Below are 21419 nucleotides of genomic sequence, written 5' to 3'. Positions count from 1 at the left end.
TATCAAAACATTTTAAAAGAAAAATAAAATTTGTAGGAAGTCATCTCTCTACAAGCTAAGTATCCGAGCTCTGGCTCAAGGTATTCATGATAATCACTCTATTTATGCAGATACTAATTTCCAAAGGACTAACCTAGGGTGATTTGCCCAGCCATCACCTGCCAGCTGGCGTAAGCTAATGCAAGGAAAAGCAACACAGATCAGAGTGGCAGGATTACTTCATTTTAAGTTCTAAAATATTCTGCGTTTTGATACACATATAATCTAAATATTCTAAAAAAACTTTTAAAGATTGCTAAAATTTTTCTCTCTGAACTCAGACTGACGTGCAACTTTTATCATTATGCACAATATTCTAAATGTATTATATTTTGCTAGATGGAGGACGTTATTGAGGATATAATCGGTACGGAATCAAGTTTTAAAGAGGAAGGAACAGACTCTCCTCTGCTAATGCAAAGAACAGTAAGTGTTTCCAGACCTGAGGAGGTCAATGAGATTAAAATCAATAATAGCATATGATGATAAAACAAGAAATTTCATTTGATTAATAAGTGGTGTTTTCTTCTGCACTTTTGAAACAGGTACAAGATAGATAAATATTAAAAAAAATATTTATTGGGGCAGAAAAAAGATACATAATTTTATTGAGGAAGATAATAGGACGTGTACTATTCTATCTGTCTATCTATCTATCTACTTACCTACCTAATCTCTATAAACACCATCTAATTATATATCTAGTCTGCTATAGCATTTTCTGTGAAATCTTCAGATTTCCGTTTGAAGCACAACATATCATAATACCCTCATAAGTTCATGGCTAAATTTTAACTATTTTACCATGACTAACAGCTATCAGATTCAGAGGCTCTACACCTTATAGAGGAAAGAAAAAAATTATAACAACAAAAATATAACTTTACTTCTGGACCAATAACCAAAGGTTAAAGATGAACTGAAGAAAGGTAGAAGAGCCTCACACTACTTTAAGGCATGTAGACAGATTTCTGTGTTGAAATCACAAATTCCTGGAATAATATGCAGTGAAGAGTTATCTTATCTCCTATTTGATTACTGTTGCCTTCTCATTGTTCATTTATTAATCTCTAGAAATGAATCTGTAAAGGGTGTGCAAGCTCTTTCTATACAGTTTGAAGGGTTGTTGTTGGTTTGTTTGTTTATGGTTTTAGACCTTTTAGAAAACATGAGAAAAAATATGAAAGATTGTGATTTAATTGTTAAACATTGCATTTAAAGAAAGTGAATTCTGACTAGATACTGTTCATCAGTAAATCAGTGGGCTAAGTTGTATTAATATTAACAATGGACATTTTAAATTTAAAACTTTAAGAAAAAAATTAGACAAAGCATCCCTCTTTTCTTTATTAATTCCCAAATAGACTACAAAAAGGAGAATTATCTCTTTCCTCCTTTTCTCTCGTACAAAGGACCTCCACTTTATAACAAGTCATTAATACCACTATTAGACAAAGATCAAATGAGGTTTAAAATATAGGGTTTTTTTGGTGGATTTTTTTGTTTTTTGGCTGTTTGTTCGTTTGTTTTTTAGAATGAAGTGACAATTCTTTCTACCTCTTCTCTCTTCAGGTTTCAAGCAGCATATTTATAGGAAATCTAACAAATTATCTATATAAATGTTATTGATGCTAAGTTTCCCCATCTAATTCCACAGCATGAGGTTACTATTTTCTTAACTAGTATTCAACTTCTGGGTTTGAGGAAATGATATTAATTTCCTGCAATCTTCTCTTCCTTGTATGTGGTACTTATTTCATTGAAATTGTATATTGAAACATTCTCTTTGTCAAATTATCTTACTTGTTTTGTAGAGGTTGCATAGATTGCTTATTCCATGCAAACTGGTGACAGTGACTATTGGGAATTTGCTTTTGATATACAGAATGTAAAAGATAGATACTACTGGCCTATTTGTACTTATATAAAGAAGTATCTGCTGTTGGCCAATCAACAATCATTGATAAATCAAGATCAAGATATAACCCCAAGCAGTTCAACTGACCAAATATTTATTCAATAGTTATTATATGCAAAGCACAATACATGCACTATAGGAAACTAAAAGTTGAGTGAGACACAATTCACATATCAAGAGGCAACATGATAGTGAGGCAGTGCAGTGAGGCACACCTGAGAGGCAGGGAGGGAAAGAATATGGATCTTGGTATTAACCCAAGTTGTCAGCTAGGTACTGTGCAAGTCACTTCTCTTTATTTCACTTTCTTCTTCTGCATTATGAGAATAATTGAAAATATTTATTGCCAAAGCTATTTTTATATTAAATCTTGGTAGATGGCATATATATATATATATATATATATATATATATATATATATATATATAATTTTTTTTAATGCTAGTCAGAGAGTTGCCCTGGAGTTTGACTAAAGTAGAAACCATGCGAAATTGAGATATTTTTGGAATGCTTTAGGAAAAGATGATATTTGAGATATAGTTATAAAGGAAGGTTAAGATTTTAAGAGGTAGACATGAAGGCAGCAAAGTATAACAAGTTGAGAGAACAACATAAGAAAAGGCAAGAAGTCAGAAAAAAAGAATGTATAAGAATAGGTGGTAGAACAGAGATAGGAAATTCTGAAGGATATTTATAGTTCATGTGGATAAAAATAAAGACCTGTTAGATTCAGAGGAATGCTTTGAGTAAGCATTTTAGCTAGTGAACTTTTGGTTGTAGATGATAGAACCTGGCTTATATGGGGCTTAAGTATGAAAGGAATTTGTTGGCTCATGTCATCCACAAATTCCTAAGTAATATTGTATGTGAACATCCCTCCATAACTTTGCCTTTGTTCTATACTGGCCTTATTCTCAGCTGTTGAGCAGACACTATCACAGCTTATTCCTAGCTATGCACACAATTCTTCCTTGCTAACCCAGTTTTTTTTCAGACATCCACTCCTTCACAAGGAAGAGGAAGTTTCTGATTAATTTAAGCCAACCCTGGTGGCCCCGTTTCCCTGGCCAGAGATTGTTTTAAGAATGAGCTTGTGTTGCAATTCTGGCAAGTTGAGCAGGTTCCTGGGGTCTTCTAGAATTTACTTCAAACTTTAAAGGAGACCCAAGAAAGAGAAGGTTTTGCCTCTCCATGATGTTGTAAGACAATGTGACTTATATAGTCATTTTATTGCCCAGAAGGTAAATAAACTGAGGAAAAACTAAAGAAACAAAGGGAGAGGAAAATCCAAGCAGAATGCAAAGAAATACTGCTTATATGCCCCTGGAGAATTCTTTACCTATGGATCTCACACATTAAGTAAGATTTTTTTCCCTTTATTTTATAAGCTAATTGTGTCAGGATTTTCTGATTGTCATAACCAAATGCATCCTGGTGGATACATTAAGTCAAGCTTAAAAACTTAAGAGGAGAGCTTCCTTTCCCGCTTAGTTCCAGTTCAATCTCTGGGCTAATTCCTTGTGGAGCAATTTCTGTCATATATCTAACTGTCAGCCAATTTTTCTGGGTCTTGGGCCCATGCTAGAGCTGTGAATCAAGCAGCTCCACAAAACAAATTATCTAGGTTAAGAGTGAGAACCAGGAGAGCAGGAGTTGTTACCAAAATAAATATAAATGAATTCTAGAGAGGCTAAAACAACAGATGCCCATAATGGTAAGCTTCAAAAGTGAGGATATTTATCAATAATAATAATTTTTCTTAATGTCTCACTTACTATGTCACAGGCACGTTGCTGAGTATTTTACATATTTTCTCTAGTTCTCACAGAAATTGCAAAGTCTTAGGGGCAATCTACTGATTGTGCTGTTAGTCACTTTGGGATTCTTTTGCTGTGACTTAAGCAGAAAACCTTGAGTGTAGATTTATCCCAGGACCACTGCATATAGGCTTAATTAAAAATCATGTTCTAACTTCTGTTGGTGGAAAGCTTGGAAGCTGCTAAAGGGTAGCTTGCACCACTTGTGGTGGTCCTTCACATTTCCCCAGATTGAGTGGAATAGTTCAAGGTTTTCACCAATCAATTTAGCCCAGGTATTTCTGACCCAGAAATGAATATTGAGTGATTAGTGACTAGACTCAGAATAATTGAGCAGAAGTTACCTCTCAATTTCTATTTGACCAAGAGAACTAGGCAACTGTCAATTTGTTCTTACTGCAACAATTTTGTAAATTGGACTGAAAAGACCCGAAGTGCAAGAAACATTCAGTGAAATCAGCTGTGTTTTCATCAATACCTTAACCTCTGTTTCTCAGTCACCTTGGTGTCAATGGTATTTTTCTCCTTCCTATCCAGCCATCCCTTCACATGGTGATATCTTAGATCTTGTTATTATGTATTTCTCTATCCTATAACATTTTTATTTCATACTTTTTGACCATTACATTCTGTTTTTCAGTGCACCTACTCTAATGTTCTTACTTCACCAATTGCTCAAGTTTGTGGAGACTCCAAATCAATTGACTCTACCACTGTTTTCAATAGCTATTATTTCTCACTCATGACATTTTTTTTGATATAGAATATGTTTATTATACATAATCTAGGTATGTTGAGTATAAAATATCAGTGCAAATAATTACACACACACATTATTAGGGTTAAGTGTCAGGTTAGGGTTTTTGTGTCTCAAAGGCTTGTGTTGTGCGACTTCTCAGTCTGTTTTCCAGATGATCGCCATTCTCAGATACAACATTTGGAAATCAGTGTTTTCTCACGTTCGGTCCTCTGCCTCTTTGGTCATGCATACGCTTGCCTGTGCTGTTGAAAACCTTTTCAGTCATCTGGAGCCCCAACTGGCTTTATTGTGCTTCTCTTTCCCTTGCTTGGGGACACCAATCCACAAACATGGTTCTAAGACTGAGGTCCAAGAATGCAGTACCTATGGGTTTCTTCTAGGCCTGGCCTGGCTTCAGGTTTTACGTTGCAGTAGTCGATTTGGTGTGAGTTTCTTGTTGTAGGTGGCACGAGAAAGGAATCCATTGAGATGCTTGTGCATGGAGCGGTCCTGTCTCCCCAACACCATTCATTGCACAGACTATCATATCCCCACGGGACCTTCTCACCTCCTTTGTCAGAGACGAATAGACACACAAGCGTGGCTTTCTTTCTGGGCTCTCCTTTCTCCTCCATGGATCTATGTGGATGTCTTGTGTGCCTATACCATGATGTCTTGATGATGGCAGGTTGGCAGGCTAGTTGGAAATCAGGCAGTGTGGGAAGTCCGAAGTCTGTGCTTCTGTCTGAAGAGAGTATTGACACTCTCTAGGTTCTTTTGTGTTTCCAGACGCATTTTGGAATTCTTGGTTGTACTTGTCTGAGAAAATCCGTGGGTATTTTGAGAGGAATGGCATTACATCTCTGGATTGCCTTGGGGGTGTGGAATCATTTCCACAAGACGGACTTTTCCAATCTATGATCACCACCTATCTTTCCATGTTTTGTGTGTATTGTTTTCATTTTCTTTCATTGGTATGTCTGTCGTCCAGTTTTCTGAGTTACGGGTCTTGTAGGTCATGGGTTAGATGGACTCCTAGGTATTTTTTTTTGTGTTGTTCCCGTCATTGTCCACAGGGTTCTCTTCTTCCTTCCTCATTCAGATAGTTTGTTGTGAGTGTACAGAAAGGCAACCGATTTCTGTAGTGTCGATGACGTTTCTACCCTGCAATCGAACTGAGTTTCCTGATGAGTTTCCTGACGAGTTCCTGTTTTCTTTTGGGGGCGGAGGGGGTCACCTTCAGCATTCTCTGTGCAGAGAATCAGGTCCATTGGACTCTTTCCTCTGCCGTTGGATACCTTTTCTTTCTTTTTTCCATGCCATTAATATGGTGAGGATTTCCTCCACCTTGGAAAATGAAAGTGGCCAGTGTATGCAATAACTGGCCCCCTTCTCCTTCCTCTGTCTCTATCTCTCTGAGACCTCCAGGAAGGGCAGGACAAGGCCAGGGTTGCGTAGAGCTCAGCTTGGTGAGCTGGATCGCTGTTCGTCTGCCCCTCCATCCAGGGCGTAATTTGCTCTACCATCTGTGGCCGGGGGGTGTGGTCGTGTGGGGTTGGGAGTCCCGTCAGCCTTTTCCCTCTTTGAACCAATCTTTTCTTCATTATGTGTTGGCAAACTGCAGTCCACCAGACGGGTTGTCTGAGGCCAGCCTTTGATTCGGGCTGAATACCAGCCTCTGTGGGTCACCCTGTGGTGCCCAGCATACAGCCCCACCCTGCTCACCTTTGTACTCCAACTGGTTGTACTCTGGGTCCTCCAGCTGACCCTGGGGGAAGCGTGGCGTGGTGCTCCAGGTCAGTGCCAGCTGTGCTGTGCTCTTTTCAAAGCCCGGGATTGGGTCCCGTGGACCTCTGGGCCCTGATTCTGGAGAACCCTCCATGGCCACACTCACCCAGAGCCCACACTGGCCCTCGTGGGCAGTGGGGGCAGGGGGTGGGGTGGGCTGCCCCGGCCCCTCACTCATGACATTTTGACAATTTCTTTCTTAACCTATTCTTGGTCAAGTACTATAACCATTTCTCTTGCAAACACTCTTAGCATATACCCATTTTTCTTCATTTTATTCTCCTAACAAAAGCCCAACCCTGATTAAATTTATTTTTCATCTTACTACACATCTTCACCTGAGTAGCTGAATGGATAAAATTTTACCACATTGCTCGTAGTACTCACCTCCAATACATCACCAAAATTTCATAGGGGCTTTCACTACTACCAGACAATACTACAGCTATTCCTTGGTGAAAATTCTCATTAATTAAGACAACATTATACTTTCTCTTCTCTTCTCAAATCTCCACCATTCCCCATCCATTCTCCATTTTCTAGCTGATTTCTCTTTCACAACATACTTCAGAGAGAAAATATATGCAATCAGATTAGAACTTACTTGTTAGCTTTGCATCACAAATTCTATAAGACCACCTGCATCTGTTTTGATTTTCTCTGCCATCCCTTCTGTTAGAATAGAATTGTCCCAGCTCATAATCTGAAGCCAGCCCAACTACTTGTGTCCTAGATCTCACAAATTCTTACCTTCTCAAGCACTTTCCCTCTCTAAATAGCAACTCCTCCTATATCGTCAGTCTATTCTGATGTATTGAATTATAAATATCAGCATTACACTTGTCTTTACTAAGATTCCCCCCAAATAAAACCAAATCAAACAACTCCCTTTGAATGCAGTTCCTCTCCAGCTACCACACCATTTCCTGACTCCCTACCCCTCAGAACTCTCTGTGCTTCCATTTCCTTACCTCCCATCCTCTACTGTCCAATACAGCTGTTGCCCTTACAATTCTAAAAGAGCTCTTAAAACCAAGCAATACCAAAGCCAATGGTAAATTCTCCATTCTCACCAGGCTTGGTTTCTCTGTGGCAGTAGCCATGGTTGACCACTCCCTCCTTCTTGAAGTATTTTCTGGGATTCTGTAGCACCATAGTTTTTGGCTTTTCACCCATCTTACTGGTTCTTTCTCTTCTAATAGACATCTACATGCTAAAGTGCTCCCAGGCTTAGACTTCAGTCCTCTTTTCTCACATATCTATACATTCTGTTGGTGACCTCAACCCTTCTCTAGCCTAGCTGTCTCCCCTAATGCTAGATTTGTATGTCTTACTGCTACCCTAACATCTTTTGTGCTTCCAACAGACATCTCAAACCTAATCTGACTGAAAAGAAGTTTTTGTCCCCCTCCTTATCCATCTAGAACCAACACCCTCCAAAAAAAGTAATTCTTCTTCTCTCTCTTACTTCCACACAACCACATTTATCAGTATGCCCTCCTACTCAGCATCCCAGATTTCCTGAATCTCACAGCTTATCAGCTCCTCTACTAAAACCCTCTTCCAGGCTATGATCGGCTCTCACTTGAACTTCAGAACTAAGCTCTCTGCTACTTCTTTCCCCCTTACGGCTGTTGATCACACAGCAGCCAGAATGATCTTCACATAGCAAAACTCAGATCCTGTTTCTCTGACTGCTGAGCATTCTGTTAACTTCCTGAAATCCTCAGAATATAACCAGGATCCTTTACCATAGTCAGCACTTCCCTTTAACTTTAGGCTCTGGTCTTGATAGCCTTCTTCCTACTCCTTGAATATGACATGCATATTATCATTTTAGGACCATGAAATTTCCTTTTTTGGGCTTGGAATGATTTTGTCCAAATCTTTGCATGACTATCTCTTTATGCCTCAGATCTTTATTCCATATCAACTTGTCAGAGAGGTCTTCCACAATCCCCCTATTTGGAAGACCCCATCCCACACTTCCTAAATCAATATCTTATTTAATTCCTTGGGACACTTAGGATTAGAGTTACAAAAATTATCTTGTTTTTTTATTTTATTTACCTATTTATTGTGTGCTCCCACCCTTAAAATGTAAACTCCTGGAAGCTGGTGATCTTGTCTGTCTTGTTCACTGCTGTGTCCCTAAAGCCTAAAAGAGTGACCTGTTCATTATTTTATTCTCAGTACCCAGCACAAATGTCTAGCACATCATAGGTGCTCAGCAAATGCATATGAAATAAATACTTTAAAATTCACACACAATATTTTTTAAAATTGTTCCCATTATACATTACCATTTAGGAAATGTTTTAATGGCTAAAAATCAGCAGCAATAAGGATAACAACAATAATAATAGCTACTATGCCTTGGGTACTTGCTATGTGACAAGGATTGTGCAAAACACTTTTCATGAAAATTTAATCACCACAACAAACATATGAAATAGAGACTATTATTATGGATTATCATTTTACAAATGAGGAAAGAGGCTTAGAGAAGTTCAGTAACTCACTCAAGTTCATATAGTTAGTGAATGGCAAGAGAGGGGTTTGAATCCAATCCTGTATGACACCAAATGCACAATCTTACCCACTCTGCTGTGCTAGCAGCCTCAGAAGGAAGCCATTTCATAGAATTGTAGAATCTTAGACTCTGAAGGGACCTTAGCCTGATCCGATCCTCTGTCACACTCCAGCCAAAGGATTGTTTAGCCTCTGAGTTTAAATCTGTCTCCCTATAATTTCTACCCTTTAGTCTTAGTTTCACCTCTCCCTTTCAGAGATGTGGTTGTGCACAGTAACTCATTTCTTTTATCATAGATGGGTATTTTTCAATCAAGTGTCTGTAAATGCTGGTGGTGTTTGACAATCCCAGTATACTGTTATAGTTCAAGACTATTTCAGAGACAAGGGCTGAGTAAATATTAACAACCCCCTGTGCTTGGTTGCAACTTGAAAGGACTACATAACACCAACAAGCAAGCTTTTGTCAGTCACAATCTAGAGCAGATTAGACTTAAAGTCCAAGGAAGAACCAAAGTTCACCTTAGAAGTTTCTGCACAGCTCTCCCAGTTATTGCTTGCAAGTGTAAGGAAAAGAAAATGATGAAGGAGAAAGAGAAAACCATTGCTATTGTGAAGGTTATAGACACTTCAAAGTTAAAACTGGTGAGCAAGTGCATTTTGGAATTCTTTCAATGTTTGGAGATGAAACCACCTTAAATACTGAATTTAAACTTTATAAACTAATAGTCAATAAAATAAGGTATGTAGAAGTTGAGCATTGAAAAGTGTAACATATAATCTGCTGTACTGACAAGCTTATTTACTTAGAAGATAGTTTTTAATGCTTTGGCTACAGTAAAAATATTTTTATAGTCTATTTAGTTAAACAATTGTTAAAAATAATGTTATATTGTGACCTTTTTATCAAAAAGTGAAGGTTCTACTAATTATTTGTTGCAGCGTTTACATTTGGTACTAAACAGATTATATATATATAAACTGTATGATGCAAAAGCATTTATTATGTTACCATTCTCTGTTTTGTATTTTATCTTTTCTATTTGCTTTATGAACCAGCTGGTCAAGGACAGGAATCTCCCACTCCCACCCAACAGATTATTTTTATTCACTTATAATAGAACGAAAAAAAAAAAACTCAGTGGGATTTCTCTTTTCAATGTTTATCATTCAAACCTCATAGCCCTGCTTCAGCAAATAAAATAAAGTTAGGGGGAGATCAATTGTACATGTCCTAAAACTGGAAAAATCTAGTTTACTATGTTTAAAGGTAAACTAGAGGAAAGAATAAATACACAAAAGGAAAGAAAATATTCTCTTAAATGCCAGTTTTTATATATGCTTACATTGTGTGATATATGCTCTCCTACAGTGTTCACTCTTTATTCCTGAAGTTTATCTTCTTTCTATGCCTACAATTATTCTATCTAACAGTCTCAAGCTCAATTTTGCCATTTTGCATTCACAGTAAATGTCTTCAGAGAAAAGCAAAATAGGTCCAAACAACTCAAAATCCCCTCACTTTCCCATGAAACTCACACTAAATATTTGATATAGATATAGATATATAGATATCACACATACACATCTATGTATGAGTTTAGAAGTTTTTCTTCATTTAGCCTCTATACTGAAAAATTGTCTGGAAATATATGTATATATATATATATGATTTTTTTTCCTTTTTTGTATTTATAATGAGATTATCTGGGGGATAGATACACACACACCACACACACCCATATGTAACATACATATATGCATATTATATGTATGTATGCGTATACACAAATGCACATGTATGTATCTCCAGGAAATTCTCAGGGTTTTACATAATCAGTTTTCAGAAACATGATGAGTGTTCCTGGGTACTATAGTACCCTCTCTCTTGCTGAGTGAATATAAATGAAGAGGGGTAAAACAACAAAAATGAATTAAATTATTGAATTTGTGGTCAAGTTTCCTCATACTATAGCATTTTGGTGAAGAAAAAAATTAAGCCAGGTTGCTGTAGGGAGAATGTTGGAGATGGTTTGGACCTTAAGTTGAGCCTTAGAGAGTAGGTTGTAGTTTGATACTTAAAGAAAGCGTGAGGACATTTGAGGTGCAGAAAATAACAGTGGGAAAGAATAAAACTGAGAAAAATATTCTCCAATGGGATCCAACTTTTTTGAGTTTTCAAAACACTTCTTACCATTAAAAGTGTTAAGGCAAGAGCCCTTCCACAATAGGATAGGCAGTAAAGAATCCAGCCTCTGTGTTAGACGGACCTAGGTTTTAATCTCAAGTCTTTTATTTATTACAACTGTATGATCTGGAGATAAGTACTTAATTTTTCAGTTTTAATTATTTATATTTAAAATGGGAACTATGAGACTTCACTCACAAAGTTATTATAGAGATTACCTGAGAAGCTGTTTTTTGTTATTACTGTGAAACATGCTTATCTGAATATCTGGTGTATAATAAATACTCAACTATCTATGATGTTGCATATATATATTATGATATTGCTTGTATTTTATTATCTTTTAAAAATTCTCCATATGCGGATTCATAGGTTCCATTTGGCAACATTCTATCCTCTTGCCTCTTCCCTCCCACTGGAGTGGGAGATCTATTCTTACAAGCTGTGACATAGTCTACATATGTGTATGTGGTGATGAGAAATCTTTCAGAACTTGAGAGTAGTGGGAAATAATGTTGACCAGATAATGTGGGGCCACTTAATGAGATTTTGAAAGCTGGACACAAGGGTTTGAACTTAATATATGAGTTAAAGGGGAGAGGTTTAAATTTTAGGTTTTTGAGCTGAGAGAGATCAGAAGAAAGTTGTATTTTTTAAAACATGAGTTGGTTTGAGAGGAGCAGTTGGAAACTAACTGAGAGGGATGGAGGACTACTGGAGGAAGGGACATATCTTAGGCTGAAGGCCCTGAGGATCTTGAGATATGAGGATAGGGAAAAAAATTTAAACTGACCAATGATTTAAAAGAAAAAAATGTCATAACTGGGTAATAGATTGGACTTAGTACATGGAGAGGGAAGAGGCCAAAACAGAAAAAAACATATGTGGAATTTAGGTCAGATCATTTTTGCTGCCCTTTACTGTATTTGGCCTGAGAGTAAATGGTTATATGAATATTTGTACAATAATTTTGGACCCAGATTTTATTTTCTCATAGGGAAACACTGATTTTAAACACAGGCAAAGCTGTATTTTCTATTATTGAAAGTTATTGTCCTCTCACAAACTAAGAATTTTATAATAAATGGGATTGAATTTTATCAGATACTTTTAAAAAATCTATTGAGATGATCATAGAGTTTCTTTTTCTTTTTTAACGTCATAAAATATATTTATGGGAAATCCAACTTGATTATGGTAAGTTACCTTTTTTATATTCTCTTGAATTAAAATTACTAATAATATTTTGCTTAAGATTTATAGAATGAATGAAATGGGTCTATAATATTTGTTTCTCATAATGTTTTCATATGGTTTCAGTCTCAATGAATTGGAACATATTTTCTCTTGTCTCTATTGTCTGGAAATGTTTGTACAAAATTGAGATGGTATGTTTCTTGAAAATGTGACAGTTTTGCCCATAAAACTGTCTAGTCCAGATATTTTCTTGTGTAATATGTTTAAAGCTTGTTTTGATTTCTTCAGTAATCATACGACTATTCAAGACTATTAATTATTTGTGTAGTAAGTTCTACCAAATAATACTTTTCTAGAAATTTATGTATTTTTCCTAAACATTCACAGTCATTGGAAAATTATTATAGGTAATCTCTGTTATTATCTTTTTTATTGTGGTAAAACATGTATAACATAAAATTTGCTATTATAAACATTTTAAAGTGTACAATTCAGTGGCATAACATAAATTCACATTGTTGTGCAACCATTACTGCTATACATTCCCAGAGCTTTTTCATTCTTCCAAACAGAAACCCTGAACCCATTAAACAATAACTCCCCATTTTCCCTTACCTCCAGCCCTTAGTAACCTCTATTCTCCTTTCTTCCTGCATAAATTTGACTATTCTAGGTACCTCATGTAAGTGGAATCATACAATATTTGTCCTTTTCTATCGGCTTATTTCACTTAGCATAACATTCATACATGTTGTAACATGTATCCGTACTTCATTACCTTTTATGGCTGAATAATATCCCATTATATGTATATACCACGTTTTATTTATCCATTCATCTATTGATGGGCATTTGGATTGTTTCTACCCTTTGGCTCTTTAATGCTTCTATGGACATTGGTGTGCAAATATCTGTTTGAGTATCTACTTTCAACTCTTACTGGTATATACCTAGAGGTGAGAAATTGTTGGTCATATGCTAATTTTATGTTTAACTTTTGAAGAACTGTCATACTGTTTTCCACAGTGGCTGCATCATTTCACATTCTCAGTGGCAATGAACAAGGGTAATATTTTTTCCATAGCCTCACCAACATGTTTTCCTTTCTTTCTTTCTTTTTTTTTTTTTTTTGCGGTACGCGGGCCTCTCACTGTTGTGACCTCTCCCTTTGCGGAGCAAAGGCTCCGGACGCGCAGGCTCAGCGGTCATGGCTCACGGGCCTAGCCGCTCCGTGGCACGTGGGATCTTTCCGGACCGGGGCACAAACCCGTGTCCCCTGCATCGGCCGGCAGACTCTCAACCACTGTGCCACCAGGGAAGCCCTCCTTTCTTTTAATAATAGTCATCTTAATGAGTGTGAAGTTGTAAAACATTGTGGTATTGATTTATATTTCCCTAATGACTAATGATGTTGATATCTTTCAATGTCCTTATTGGTCATTTGTGTATCTTTTTCAGAGAAACGTCTATTCAAGTTCTTTGCTCATTTTTTAAGTTGGATTGTTTTTGTTGTTTTTGTGAGTCATATGAGTTTATTTTATGTAGTCTAGATATTAATCTCTGAACAGATATGTGATTTGCAAGTAATTTCTCCCATTTTGTGAGTTGTCCTTTCACTCACTTGATAGTGTCTTTTGATGTACAAAAGTTTTAAATTTTGATGAAGTCCAATATATCTGTTTTGGTTGTTGTTGTTGCCTGTAATTTTGCTATCATATCCAAAAAATCATCACCAAACCCAATATCATGAAGATTTTCCCTCATCTTTTCTTCTAGGAGTGTTATAGCCTTAACTCTTATGTTTAAGTCATTGATCCATTTTGAGAAATTTTTGTTTATGGTGTAAGAATCCAACCTCACCTTCTGCATATGGCTATCTAGTTTCTCAAGATTGTTTGTTGAAAAAACTGTCTTGGTCTTGGCACTCTTGTCAAAACTCATTTGACCATATATTAGAGGACTAATTTCTGGGCTCTCTATTCCACTCTCTATGTCTGTCTTCATGTCAGTACCACACTGTTTGGATTATTGTTGCTTTGTAGTGAGCTTTGAAATATGGAAATTTGAGTCCTCCAACTTCGTTCTCTTTCAAGATTGCTTTTGCTATTCAGGGTCCTTTGAGATTCCATATGAGTTTTAATATGGGTTTTTCTATTTCTGCAAAAACCACTGTTAGGATTTTAATAGGTTTGGATTGCATCTGTAGATTGCTCTGGGTAGAACTGTCATCTTAACAATATTAAGTCTTCTCATCAAAAAACATGGGATATCTTTCCATTTATTTATATCTTCTTCAATTTCTTTAAACAATGTTTTTTAGTTTTTAGTGTCTAAGTCTTTTCCCCCTTGGGTAAATTTATTACCAAATATTTTATTCTTTTTGATGTTATTGTGAATGGAGTTGACTTCTTAATATGTTCTTTGTTAGTGTGTAAAGATGCAACATATTTTGCATGTTGATTTTGTATCCTGCAACTTTGAATTCAGTTATTAGCTTTCATACTTGTGTGTGTGTGTGTGTGTGTGTGTGTGTGTGTGTGTGTGTGTGTAGCCTCATGATTTTCTAAATATAGGATCATATCATCTGTGAACAAAATCATTTTACTTACTTTTTTCCAATTTGAATGACTTTCTTTTCCATGCCTAATTGCTCTGGCTAGGACTTCCAACACTAAGTTAAAAAGAAGTGGCGAAAGAAAGTGGGTGGTGTCCCAGTCTCGTTTGTTCCTGATCCTTGAGGAAAAAAACTTATAAATCTCAACTTGTACTGTGGTTATATCCTCCTTTCATTTAAGATATCATTTGTTTAGTCTTCATTCTTTTTAATCAGTCTTGTAAGAGGCATGTCAAGTTTGTTAATTGAAAAAACAAAATAAAACTTGTCTTTTGCATTGTTTTGTTTTTCACTGATTTATGATCTTATATTACTATCTATTTTACTTGCTTTGGGTTATTTGGTTATTCTTCTAACTTCTTGAGAAATTTATTTAGTTTATCAAATTTCAAATTTTTATCTGTTTTTCTCATATTTAAGAGCATAAATTTCCTTCAAAGCATTATTTTGCCATATTCCAGAAGTTTCTTTATGTGTGTTTTCAGTATCTTTCATTTATTTTTAAATTACAGTATGATTTGGTCTTTACTCTTGAGTCACTTAAGAATTTCTAAATATATAGGAAATCAAGGACTCTATGAAATGTTTGAAATTTTTTGGGGGGGAGGAGTTGGTTTTAGTATTTTTTCTGAGTACGTGATCAATATTTATGTACGTTCCATACGTACTTGGAAAACTGTGTGTCCTCTAATTTGTAGATGTAGAACTATATACATGTATTAGGCCAAGACTTTACTTTTATTGTTCACATCTAGAACATTACTGATTATTTTTGTCTACTTGACTTTTCAAAAAACAGGGAGAAATCTCCCAATATGTTGATGGATTTATTAATTTCTCCTTGTAGCTACAAACATTTTGTTTCATATTTTGAGGTTATTCTATTAGGTACAAGCCTGCTCATAATTGCTGTGCCTTTTTGGAGTTTTGAATTCTTTATTATTAGATAGTGACTCTCTCTAGCCCTAATTTTTCTAATTTTAAAGCCTATTTTCTCTGATATTAATGTAGTTCACTGGTTTCCTATGGTTATAATTTGCTGGACATATCTTTTCCCATCTTTTAATTTTCAATCTTTTGTGTCCTTTTGCAATGTAGTGGTGTCTCTTGTAAGCTACATAGATCTAAATACTGTCTTTTTAACCAAACTGTCAACCTTTTAGCTGAGGAGTTTGACCTATTTACATTGATTATTCTTATTGATATATTTTCATCTGTTCCTCTCATCTTATTTTATTATTTAAGTGAGTCCTATATTTTAATATGTTTTTCTTTAGTAATTTTTTTTTTACCACTTTCACATCCATTGGCTTTTTTACTACTCCAATCCAATCATACTGATATTATCTAGACTTTAATACTGAGTTATATTGTTATACATTTCATTTTTTTTTTTTTTTGTGGTACGTGGGCCTCTCACTGTTGTGGCCTCTCCCGTTGCGGAGCACAGGCTTCAGACGTGCAGGCTCAACGGCCATGGCTCATGGGCCCAGCCACTCCATGGCATGTGGGATCTTCCCGGACCGGGGCACGAACCTGTGTCCCCTGCATCGGCAGGCAGACTCCCAACCACTGCACCACCAGGGAAGCCCTATACATTTCATTTTATCTTTGATTTTGATTCCCTTCTTCTTTTTTAGACTACAACCACTTTACCAAGATATTTGATTATTTTTTATGACATATTTTATTATATCATATTTACTTCATGCAAAACTGTTTTCAGTGTTAGTCTTTGAGGGAAAATATTCTTAAGCGTTTTATACCTCTAAGAATATTTTTCATCATGACCTCATATGTGGATGATATTTGGGCTGGATATAAAACTCTGTATTTTAAGTCCTTTTCTTTAAACATTTGAAAAATACTGATTCACTTTCTTCTTTCATCCATTTTGCTATTGAAAAATTTTTATGTTAATCAGATTCTTATTCCTTTGAGCATAATCTTCTCTTTTTCTCTTTAGGCTTTTCGATCTTTCTCTTTGTCATTGTATACTCTTAAATTTCACTATAATGTGTCTGGGTGTACATTTTTCTTCTTTGATATTCTATAGGCCCTTTGATTTTTAAATCAAAATAAAACAATGATAAAATAAGATGAGATAAAATAAAAGACTTTTTGGTCTTTTATTTAGTGTTAATTCTAGGAAATGCATCTCCATTATTTCTTAAAATTTTTTCTTCCTTCCAGTTTTATTTATTCTTTTTCTCTGAGAGTCCTAATACCTGTCTGTATTTTAGTTCTAATAATTCTATCCTACATACTAATTAGATTTTCTTTCATATGCTTTGTTTCTTGGTTCTTTTCATCACCCTCCTGAGAGATTACTTTAATTTGGTAATTCCTTTATTTCTTTCTAAGTATATGCATTATGCTGTTTTTCCATAGTTTTATTTTGTTCAAGTATTATATTTTCATGGCTCCTATTTCTGCTTCATCACTTCAGCCATTTTATGCTTTCTTGTTATTATTTTATATTATAAATTATTACAAGTTATATTATAAAGATATTATAAATATCTTTATTTCTTTTAGAATGTACACAGGTCAATTTTAAAAACTTGGTTTCATGTGATCTTTTACTTCTTATTTCTAAAATTTTTGCTTTTGGTGTTATTTCTAACACTCCATATTGTTTAACTTTTAAAATAGTCATTTTCCCCTAACGTTTTGATATATTGACCTGTGAGCTAATTTTCTTTAGGGAATATTGGCTACTCTGAAAGGTAGCATATGTGTGGAAAGGCCAGTGCTCAGTCCACTTAAGTCTCTATGATCTTAGTAATGAGATGTGACTAAAATCTAGGGTAGAGAATCTTGGACATCAGGAACCACTGCCAATCACTTCTCACTTCAAAGCAACTTCTTAGATCAGGAGTTCACTTTTTTCTACTGGAAAGAAGAATTGTCTTGAGGAGTATGTTTTTTACCTTGTTGAAAATATTTATAATTAATTCTTTATTAGATGTCTTTAAAATTTGTGAGTTTATTTCTAATAATAATATTTCCCTATTGTTATGTCAATGATTTTGCTTTTCTGAAAAAGTAACCTGTGTTTTAACCAGAATAATAAATACTTCTTCATAAAATATCTATCCAGTTGCCTACTACTCTATAAAATAAAGCTAAGACTTAGACCTTAATACCTAAGTAACTTATACCTTTAAAAAAAGTAGTTATAATTTTGCTTTGTAAACCTTTTCCAATGTCTATGTAATCTTTAAATTTTCACTAACACTGTACCCTTATATCTTTTAATGGAGAAAAGGCTCTTTAGATTATGTGAGATGTATTACATACTTTGAAATTGAAACCAATTGTTTAATGATATTCAAAAAGTGATTAGCTATTTACATGAAATAGAGTAGTACCTACAGCATAAAATTAAATAGGTTATTAATCATTGTGCTTCAGGGCATAAATTGACAATAACCAAGGTCAGGAGAGGATGTAATATACCCACAGTTAAGCAGGATTAGATTCATTTTCAGAATTCCAGACCCATTTCTAAGGAAAAATGTATTGGGTACAGTCTGACGAGGTAATATGGACCCAGTGAGATGCTATAGTTAGGAATCTGTCATTTTATTGTTGCAGTGTATATGTAATATGGCGCCTTTTCTTCTCAAACATTTCTGCTATTTGCCACTGCTGCATTGAAATCCATCGGAATTCAAACTCTTCAGAGAAAAGTGCCCTTTTCCTAGTTCTTTCCCCCTTCCTTCTCCCTCACTCCCTGTCTTTTTGTTCAGCATGTCCATTACGTTTCTCAAAGGCACAGTGGAAATGAACAATTCAGGTTGGTGATGCCCCAGCTTATAACCAACAGGGTTTTCAAAAAAAGATTTCGGAAACTTTTAAATTTTACCAATATAACTAAATGACTCACATGTTAGGGAAATATCTGCCTTTAGGATTTCTTCCTAATTGTGTTGTACTGATACTAATACTCATCATCTATCCAATTTGGTCAACTTTGTCCCTGTCCCTACTTTTCAGATGAGGAAATTGAGAGGGAATAAATATCCCACTTAAGGCACTCCCTTCTAAGGTCCCAGAAGCAAAAATACATTTTAAAACAATGAATTTATATAAAATAAAGATGAGGAGTCCAAATAGAGTAAATAATGAGAAGAACCAATATATGAAAATATACATCAGAATACCATATGCAATCTATAATGTCCTTATTGATATGCACATACACTTAAATATTAGCCTGATTTCCACTGTATTTTCAATGATTTTTTTCCCTCAGAAATATACAATATTATTATATAGTTTAATAGATTATTATGTCAGAAACTAATTTTGGTCTTCACATTTATTTTCAGTCTGATTTTATAAGTATTAAAAAATTTCCCTCAGTTTGAACTGGAGTTTTACAAAAAGTGGGAATAAGATGTTAGAGTCTCCATAATAATCTGGTTATAGCTTCGCTTGGTTACTTGTATTATTTTTAGTTCTTTAGGAAAGAAAAAAGATACTGCTTATTCAGCTCTTGGTTGACTTCCCAGAAATGAAATAAAGATACTTAGAATGGAAATATTTTAAACATTCAAATCTTATATTTTAAATGTAGCTTGTTCTGGAATAATGAATATTAACTTGAGTTACAAATATTATTTAAATTTTTTTCTTGGGAGATCAAATCAATAAGCACATTTTAACTAACAAATTGGTACGATTTTAAATTGTGTATGAAGTATCTTAGCTTTCTGAAAAATTGTTCCCAAGAAGCACTTTAAGAATTGCAGTGTTGCTATAATTAGACATACCCTATATCCACTAGAGGTAAAAGCAGTTTTAGACTACTTTTGGTTACCAGCTAGGATATTTATAATAATCTAGAACATTAAGTGTACATTGAGAAAAGTATGCCTTCCAGGAAGGAAAGAAAGTTTTTCACTTAATTAACAGTGTAGAACACCTCTTGACTGTGAGTTGCTGGTAGCACTGATGGTATTAAGAAGGCTTCCAAAATGTTCAACCATTATACCTAATTTATGATATGCAATGAACTTTCCAGCTTTGCTAATATGTATATTGATTTTTGTCAAAAATGATATTTTCAATCTTTTTCATTTATAACCAGGTAATGCTGGATCAAATTCCCATAACTTTGTAAATATTAATCAAAATTTTTCTTCGTGAGTGAACTAATTTCTCCTTTTGCTTAAATACAAATAGCTTTTTTCAACATAACTTATCCATAAGCATGCCACAATGATTTTACAAAGTTAAGGCATACTCACTTTTGTTTAAAATTAAAATGCTATATATTACAAATTACTATTAATAAAGTGGTAAATTTAAAATGAACATCTAAATACTTTGTCAATATCCAATGAAGATTTGATTGATCTTTTCTTCCTTTTTCCTCTAAAGCTTTCTGGAAGTATTTTGGATGTGTATAGTGGTGAGCAGGGAATTTCACCAGTTAATATGGGCCTTACAAGTGCTTCTTGTCCAAATAGTCTACCAATGAAAAGAGAAATTACAGGTAACATTGCTTTTATAGTTTTATCCTTTTTAAAAATCAACTACATAAGACATGAGTGACATATTTCCAAGCTAAAGAGGATTTTAAAAATATTATTAAAATAGTTAAAATGGAAGACATTTAGAGAGTAAATCCATCTTTTTTTCCTCTATGGCAACCAAACAGCAAGCTAGCATAACTTACAGTTCAATTGAATTAATTAATTATTTTAGGAATTGGGTGAATATACACATAACTTCTATTCATATGTATATGACAGTTTGACTAAGTTCTTCACTTAACATAGGTTCATTTTGATATTGAATAGATGCAATTTATTAACATGATTGCAAAAGAACAGATTAATAGATTAAGGAAAATTAGATTTTCCCCTTTTTAGCTTGTTTTATGGATTTCATGATTCACATTTAACTTTCTCATGTGGGTAAAAACCCCTCAGTTTTCAATAGTAAATCTCAAAATTGTTACAACTCAAAGGAATTATAGGGGCACTGTCAAGTTCCTCCAATATGTTGATGTGGGAATCAAGAGTCAGAGGAGTTATTTTCCCAAAGTCATACAGCTGATTAGAAGCAGAAGTGGATCAAAATAAGGATTTCATGGCTTACAAGACCAGTGTTAGTTTCTCCATAAGAATAAAATAAAACTCAGTCGAAATTTCTATAACAAATTTTTAGTTTGGAGCTCAAACACTGGTCTTTAAATATTTTTATATAGTTAATATAAACATTTTTAATAAATGCAATATATCCATTCTTGGAGTCTAACCAATAACTCAAAAATATCTATGCATTCAAATTATTTAGACTAAAATTAATGACTGTAGCCTTAACTAAATTTAAATAAATGTATTTCTATTTTAAAACTAGAATAATTCAAAGAACATTGTATTAATTATCTATTGCTATATAACAAATTACTCAAAATTTAACAGCTTGAAATAATAAACATTATCTTATACAATTCCTATGGTTCGGAAATTCCGGAGGTGACCTGTAAAACTGGTTTTGGCTCAGTCTCTCATAAGGTTGCAGTCAAGATGTTGGCCAGAGGTACAGACATTTGCCACTTGACGGGAGA

The 21419-nt window shown here is 34.6% G+C and overlaps 1 protein-coding gene across 3 annotated transcripts in view; it reads left to right on the top strand.

Moving 5' to 3' along the window:
- TFEC (transcription factor EC) overlaps positions 1 to 21419 on the top strand; it is a 73838-nt gene that overhangs the window by 40011 nt on the left and 12408 nt on the right. The window contains exons 2-3 of one of the 3 annotated variants that reach the window (XM_065883875.1): positions 379 to 465; positions 20225 to 20339. In XM_065883875.1, coding sequence (XP_065739947.1) covers positions 379 to 465; positions 20225 to 20339 — 202 coding nt within the window. Of the gene's footprint in view, positions 1 to 378; positions 466 to 9413; positions 9480 to 20224; positions 20340 to 21419 lie in introns of those variants that run through there. The other 2 variants (XM_065883877.1, XM_065883876.1) reach the window with 2 other exon arrangements.

This window comes from Phocoena phocoena, chromosome 9 (assembly GCF_963924675.1).
Source record: "Phocoena phocoena chromosome 9, mPhoPho1.1, whole genome shotgun sequence".
Lineage (NCBI taxonomy): Eukaryota > Metazoa > Chordata > Mammalia > Artiodactyla > Phocoenidae > Phocoena > Phocoena phocoena.
This window is presented reverse-complemented; position numbering and strand designations above follow the sequence as displayed.